General features: G+C 39.6%; 2 protein-coding genes across 4 annotated transcripts in view; both read right to left on the bottom strand.

The window, feature by feature from the left end:
- pals2b (protein associated with LIN7 2, MAGUK p55 family member b) overlaps positions 1-2182 on the bottom strand; it is a 49455-nt gene extending 47273 nt beyond the window's left edge. For 2 of the 3 annotated variants that reach the window (XM_030147134.1, XM_030147133.1), the window contains exon 1: positions 2068-2182. Coding sequence is in view for 1 of the 3 variants with exons in the window: in XM_030147132.1 (XP_030002992.1) it covers positions 2068-2122 (55 nt within the window). In the remaining 2 variants the exon portion in view is untranslated. The remainder of the gene's footprint in view (positions 1-2067) is intronic. The other variant, XM_030147132.1, reaches the window with a different exon arrangement.
- A 1184-nt stretch (positions 2183-3366) lies between these two features.
- Positions 3367-6953, bottom strand: npy (neuropeptide Y). Its single transcript, XM_030148158.1, has 4 exons — positions 6862-6953; positions 6406-6593; positions 3837-3926; positions 3367-3742 (listed from the first exon to the last, which is right to left on the bottom strand). Exons 2-4 carry the CDS (start codon positions 6591-6593, stop codon positions 3721-3723), a joined length of 300 nt encoding a protein of 99 aa, XP_030004018.1. The 5' UTR covers positions 6862-6953; the 3' UTR covers positions 3367-3720.
- Positions 6954-7587: the final 634 nt, after the last annotated feature.

The raw sequence follows: 7587 nt of genomic DNA on the forward strand, positions 1-7587 counted from the left end.
ATGTAACAATATGAAAATTTCATGTCGCGGTTATTGTGACCAAAATTATCACAGTTATCATTATTATCGTAGTATTGTTGAAATATGCTAAAAATGTTCAAAAAGTACTTATACGCACACTAAAATAATGTAACCAAGTTGTATTTTGAAAACAAACAAACAAACAAACAAATAAAATAACAAGCACAATGTACTTTCTGTGGCAGAAACATTCAAATATTAACATGTAAACATCAAACATACAAATGTGCATTAAAGATGGCACCTTACAGCCAGAGATATCTGCATTAGGGGTGGGAATTGGTAGGATTTTATCAGTATCAATACCATTGTCGATTCTGTTTACCAATCCAATTCTTTATCAATTCTCCTGTCGATTCCTGGGTGTTTTTTGAGTGGAAAAAAAAGGAGCTGGACAGGTCATAGTGGAGCTTGTTTGACCATTTACATATCAAGTTTTCTAAGTGCGGTAATTGAACATGGTTATCATGATAATTAGAATTTAAAAGGTAATACTAACCATCGGAAATTTTACCGCGGTTTATCATTATACCGGTAATCGTTACATCCCTAATTGTGATATATCGTATCGTGATCCGGGTATTGTGATTTATATCAAATCGCCAGACTCTTGCCAATACACACCCCTACTCCTGCATGTTCCAACATGAAGAGCACATGTTTAACTTGAAATGCATGTTTTCTCTTGTCTTGCTGACAGGAAGGAATATATGCATATGAGGGTGGAATGTCTAGTTTTGGACTTCATTCCACCTACTTCAGCAAAACAACAAAGGTCATCCTGGATCCTTCCTGACATCCCTGCTCTTACTTGATTCCCCTGCAGATTCAGTCTAATGCATTAAACTGTCCCAGTCTCCTGTGCTTCCTGCTTTAGTTCCTTCTGTTATCTCCAACAAATCTGATTAGACCCTTTTATAAGATGAAACGGAAGACACTAAGACCCATAAACTATATTTTAGATGCAATAAGATCCATGCTGCCTCATGTTACACTGGTCAATGTCATGCAGTCAATCCTAGGAAGGTATCTCCAAAAGGATGTTGCGTATGTGTATGGGCTTCCCCCATCACGTGCGCACGGCTCATAAACCTCTCCAAGTGACCCTGAGCTCCTCTGAGCAAGGCAGTCCCAGGATTCATTGAGAGCTGTTGTCTTCTGAGATGTGTGCCCGGTTTTATGTTTCGATTAAGTGCTTCTGACATCGTGTTAGTACATTATTATTGGAGAGTGCACTCATACATCTCAGTGGAGGACAAAAAATAAAAATCAATAGGAGCGTCTGGCTGCGCCTCCGGTCGGCCAGCCTGTGCCAAACCACCGGTCCCTTCTCTGTTTCCACTGAACATCAGCTCGATACACACACTATCCATTGTTTATGTTTGTTGTGAAAGTTTTCCTTCCCCATACAACAAAGTTAGAAAATGGCGCAGATTTATGCAGATGTTACAGGGAAAAAAAAAAACAAAAAACACGCGCTGTGTCCGTTCTCAAGCCACGATCATTTGCTGGTTGATGTTGTAATCTGTCATTTCGGGACAGTGTAGGGTCCATCCTCCTTCCTCATCCTGTCAGCATCCCCCTCTGCCCACACCTCTTACCCCTTCACACATACACACCTCGGTTCGTGCGCGCGGTCACACCCGTGCGCATGAACAGTGCCAAACGCTTGCGCCGTTTTGGTTGACCAGACAACTGTACATTCACACGAATCTCACCACACGTGCGGCCATTTTTTGTTACCCACTCGAGCCATTGTGGCGTGTACACACTTACGACTACAACCCATCCGCCGTACGCTTCCTCCCTCATGATACGCAGGAAGGAGAAGGACGCGTCCTGGACTCCACAATAGGCGCCAAAGCCCAAGTGCTGTGCGCGTGAATAAAAGCCGGTTCACGAGCTCTACAGGAGGCAAACCGCCCCTTCTGTCAAACTCTACTGCGCCTAAAACACGGCAAAGTGCCTTTGTCTCCATCTGACTGGAAGCTGATGAATGAATTCTGAATGTGTAATTCACCAACACGACCGCGAGCCGTAACTTACCTGTGAAACGCGCGTGTGAGTTCACCGTGGTCCACCGACCGTCCCGGTTGGACATTCAGACCCCCCTCAGCTGTCTGTCCTGGTCCCGCAGCAGACTACCAGAGAACACCATGCCAATCAAACACATATACCCCGCCCTCGCCTCTGACGTCTTGAGTCCCGGGCCAATGGCAGTCAGAGTTCAACCCTCGCGCAGTGAGTACATTGTATCTTATAGTATTTTTTTTATTATTATTAGTGCCACTCAGACGTCCATTCATATAAATACAACAGGATCATTTAGATGTAACATACGAATGATAGGGAAAAGAAAAAGATGAGTAACAAAATTTGTCAGACTTGCTACATTTACGCGCGCATTTACGCACATTTACTTTTTTTTTTTTTTTACTTTAACAAACTACAAAGGCACACACAGACAGATGCGTTATGGAGCGGAATTTGTACTTCTAGCTAAATTTTAACGTCCACATTAATCCTATTTTATTTATTTATTTATTTGAAGCTGGAGCTAATAAAAAGAAAGATAAACAACAATAAAGCCATGGAGACTGATCTAAAAAAACTAAAACAGAAATATCAGGAAACCTCTTATTGATGAATGTGTTGCAGGTCCTACCACTTTTCATGATCGCTTGGATTTCACTAATTTAGCAGGTTTCACTTGTATTTTTTATTTCCATTGCGGACTGTCCCTTTGACCTGCTCTATTTGTGCTCTGTGGGCCGATTTGACGCAAGGCTGCAGTAGACCAAGCACTCATATTATTGCAATAATACTCCTGGAAATGTCATTTCTCCCTTCATTTAGTTTCAGAGTAGGCACTTTATCTTTATGGCCACAAGAGAGCGCCATTAGCTACCCAACGGGCAGCTTCAAATCCACTTAGGTCTCCTCCTGACCATACAGTATAAGCTTTTACTGGACCATTCATGCTTGTCAGATCCAGTTCAGATGTACTTTACCTGCATTTACTCCATTATCTGGTTTCACAAAGCTACAAGAGCAGTTAACGTCATGGATTTTAGCTGGGAGGCAAGGTGTGGCATAGCAAGCCCAAACATGATGCCATCAAAAGAAAAGGACTTTACATAATCCACCTGACAAATGTCTGAAAATCCCTGTCTGACACTGTCTCGAAGAGGTTGTTGTACAGAAATGGTAGGTTTTAATATTTTGGCAGCCAATACTAGATGACTTTGGCATGTTTCCCTTTATGCTGTCACTATCACTGTCACTGCAGTGTGTACAAAATGAAAGTTTCCCCAAGACTGAGTCAAATCCATTCAGTCTGGTAAAGAGATGCCAGGAAATGCATTTATTCAAACAGTGAATCTTTAATAGCACAGTTATACATACAATAAACATGACCCTCCCCCACTTTACTTTCATGATTCACAGACAAAGTCATTGAATTGAAATTATTTACAATAGATATGGCACATACTGTAAGCAGTCTTGACTTGTAGTTGATGGATAAGGAGGAGGAGGAGGAGGAGGAAGGGGTGAATATACTGTACGTGGCGGCTCTTAGAGGTAAAAGGGGAGAGAAGACGGTGGTCATTTGGTGCAGGAAGGTACGGAGTTACAGACGTGTAGAGGTCAGACTGTCAACAGGGAGGCAGTGAGGCGGAGCCAATGCAGATGACATCATCACCACAAGGACGGGTCGAATCTGAAGAGGAAACAACAGAGGTCAGAGTCAGATCCTTTTGAGTCAACTTGGTTTCCACCCTGTCTGCATCCGTCTCCCTCACATACACAAATACCTCGACTGTGGAAGCGTGTCTGTGCTTTCCTTCAGCAGGAGCTCTGAGATCAGTGTGTCCAGAATCTCAGGACTGGACCTTTTCCCATATCTAACATATACAAAGAGAGATAAACAGACAGAGGAATGATCAGCCATCAGATAGAAGGGAGATGATCCAACAGGCTTAACATCAACTAGGTCAAAATGAAATCAGAAAAAGAAGATTTTGACTGAGCTGAAAGAAAGGAAATAAATATATAAACCTATTACTATGTGTGCCTTTGTGTCCATTTGTACAGTAAGCTCAGTGAAAAGCAGACATGGGCAGTCACACATCCACAGAGTGCAGACAGGAGTTGCATTGCAGGTGGTCATATTTTCTTTTCTGCTCCTCAGATGATAAGCCTTGTCAGCGCATTTGTACCCCTGTATGGCTGAACGCCTGCTGTTGCAACCAAGCCCTTGGCATTCAGGAGAAAGTTGAACCAAAAAAAAAAAAACAGTGGGCAATTTGACACGGCGTGCTGGCCCTGGCAGTCATTCCCCCTCGTATTTTCTGTTACAGGTGGTAAATGTGGCAGTGGGTGTGCACACGGGTCAGAGGGCAAACATTTACGTGACGCTAGACTCGAATTGGCAGCTCCAACAGGCAGAACCTCCAGTGGACATGCTAATGCACTCTGTGTGCTGTTGATCTGACAAGTTACTGTTTAGCTTTACTAATGGACTATGCTGAAATAGAAATGGAAATAGAAATAGAAATAGAAATAGAGATGGAAACACAAATACAAGTAGATATAGAAATAGAAACAGAAATACAAATACATATACACATAGAAATACAAAAAAGAAATACGAATACATATACACATAGAAATACAAACACAAATACATATACACATAGAAATACAAATACACATAGAAATGCAAAAAAGAAATACAAATACATACACACATAGAAATACAAATACATACACACATAGAAATACAAATACATACACACATAGAAATACAAATACATATACACATAGAAGTACAAATACAAACACAAATACAAATACACATAGAAATACAAAAGAGAAATACAAATACATATACACATAGAAATACAAATACATATACACATAGAAATACAAATACACATAGAAATACAAAAGAGAAATACGAATACATATACACATAGAAATATAAATACAAATACACATATAAATACAAAACAGAAATACAAATACATATACACATAGAAATACAAATATGTATAGTAATAAAAAACAGAAATACAAATATATATACACATAGAAATACAAACACAAATACATATACACATGGAAATACAAACACATATACACATAGAAATACAAATACATATACACATAGAAATACAAACACATATACACATAGAAATACAAACACAAATACATATACACATGGAAATACAAATACACATAGAAATACAAAACAGAAATACGAATACATATACACATAGAAATACAAATACACATAGAAACAGAAATAGAAAGAATCCAAACTTGAAGAACACAGCTTTGGAAATAATCACTATAACCTTCATGACAAAGTCGTGAAAACCCACATTTTGCCATAAATGTGACTAAAAGGTCAGAATGAGGCAGAAATAAAAACAAAACAAAACAAAACAAAAAAACAGCCAAAACATCTACTGATCTAAAATTTTCAATAACTGTTGAACCACTAATCCTATCAAAACATGGAAATACTGTAAGTAAAAATGCAGTTTCTCAGCTTTTCTTTGTCATCACAGATGATCCATTTGGACGCTCACAGGCTCCGTATTGAGCATGGAAACACCGTCATCTTCTGCAACACTGATTCACCAGTAAAGTGGTTGTAAATGCTTGTTTTATGTTCAATCAACCATACATTTGCACCAAAAAGTCACTTTTTCTTCAGTTTTCCTTTGTTTTGACATGATGACCTTTGAATTTATTGTGAGCTTTTATGAACATCTACATGATCAGTAAATTAGGAAAATACATGATTTTTACTGACAAATGCAAAATGCAGAGGATAATACTTCAATTAATAGCGAAATATCACTTAGGAAAGGTAAACGCAGAGAAAAAAATCATTTGGAAGTCATTTTAGTTTTTTAAGGGTTAAAAAATAACATAGTTAAATTATTGACAATAAAACAGAAATTTTCACAAAGACAAGCAACTAAATGTTGAAAAACCATGTAGAGGTAATTAATATTCCAAGAACAGAATACCAAAAGGTCATGTCGAAGAGTTGTTGCATTGTATTTCTACTGAAAACCACAGGTGGATTGATAATATTTGTTTCCAAAGCTGCATTTCCAGTTGAGAGATTGTTGATGGACGAGCAAGAAAATGCAAAAACCGAATTGTGAAGCCAGAATCTGTTTCTCAAATCAATCTTCCAATTATCTGCGTGAACAAATCTTCCGAAATGGGACTTTAACTAATCCATACATTTTTTTCCCCAGCTGATGACAGTATTGGAACAGATAAAGCATAAAGGTTTTCCTATCATCAGTGAGTCAGGGTAAATATTAGAGGTTCAGCAGGTTCAGGTTCAGGTCCGCCTACCTCTGTCTTGTGATCAGGTTGATGTAGTGTCTCAGGGCTGAGTAGTACTTGGCCAGCTCCTCCGCCGGGGCATCCTCTCCAGGGTTCTCCGGCTTCACCGGGTATCCCTCCGTCAGGGCGCTGAGGCAGAGCAGCGCCCACAGCAGGAACCCCAGAGTCCCCAGCCAGCTCACCAGGTTAGGATGCATCTGACAGCGCACAAACATCTGAATGTAACCTCACTTTACGTCTGTGCCTTTTCACATCAGGAGCCCACTGAACTCTAACAACCACATCTATACACACTCAGATCACGCAGAATCCACCAGGGAAAGTTTGAAAAGGTGTGGAAGGAAATGTTCTCTATTTGATCAGAGTAAAAGATCAACAACTTATCAATCGATTACACTTGAAGCTGATGAAAAACCTGTGAATAGTTACCACAAGTGCACAGACAAACTTTAAATGACTACTCACATTTCCCAGAGGCTTTAGAGGGAGGTTTGCGCGCTGTCCTGTAGCGTCTCTTCGGCTCTTCTGAGCGCTTGGTGCGCTGTGGGTTTTATAAGTGTGTGCGCCAGACGCGCGGCAGAAAAACGCGTCAGAGCTGCGCACCGTTTAGCGCAAGTGTCTGTTTTTCTTGATGTGAACGTCACGGGTGATGCTGTCATTTGTGTGTTTAAAAAAGCTGTTTCCATTAACTTAACACACACAAAACAACAATACAAGCTAAAAATAGAGTGAATCAGCATGCTTTGTTTCCAATGAGATCGAGAGGGATCAGAGATGGAGAGTTTCTGTCTTTACAGAACATGGCAAATGCAATACTACCATTTAAATATAACAGACTCTAACCAAGTATGACAACAAATGAACCCCAAAGGAAAATATTGTAGAGATTATAATATAGAAGTAAACATCCCTTAGGTCAATGAGGAGAATCTGATGCATTATTCTTCAGGGGGACATTATTAATGAATTAAATGGTAATGCAACAAATTTCTTTTTCTTATCTTAAATGCAAGCATGTGCAACAGAAATGCATGCAGCCTTTAGTCCCTCTGCTGAATCACACACACTGTTAAACAGGCTGATGCAAGCTGAGAGTGATGTTTTGGTGGATTTTTTTTTTTTACAAAGGAAAATGTTGATGAACAATTTCACAATCAAGCAATGATTCTTCGTCTAAATTAGATCAATAAT

Source organism: Sphaeramia orbicularis, chromosome 11 (assembly GCF_902148855.1).
Source record: "Sphaeramia orbicularis chromosome 11, fSphaOr1.1, whole genome shotgun sequence".
Lineage (NCBI taxonomy): Eukaryota > Metazoa > Chordata > Actinopteri > Kurtiformes > Apogonidae > Sphaeramia > Sphaeramia orbicularis.

Coding starts and splice junctions, on each gene's coding strand:
- npy (XM_030148158.1), bottom strand. CDS start 6,593: ATGCATCCTAACCTGGTGAGCTGGCTGGGGACTCTGGGGTTCCTGCTG. Junction 3,927..6,405: donor AACCTGATCACAAGACAGAG/GTAGGCGGACCT, acceptor TGTATATGTTAG/ATATGGGAAAAGGTCCAGTC. Junction 3,743..3,836: donor GACACGCTTCCACAGTCGAG/GTATTTGTGTAT, acceptor TTTCCTCTTCAG/ATTCGACCCGTCCTTGTGGT.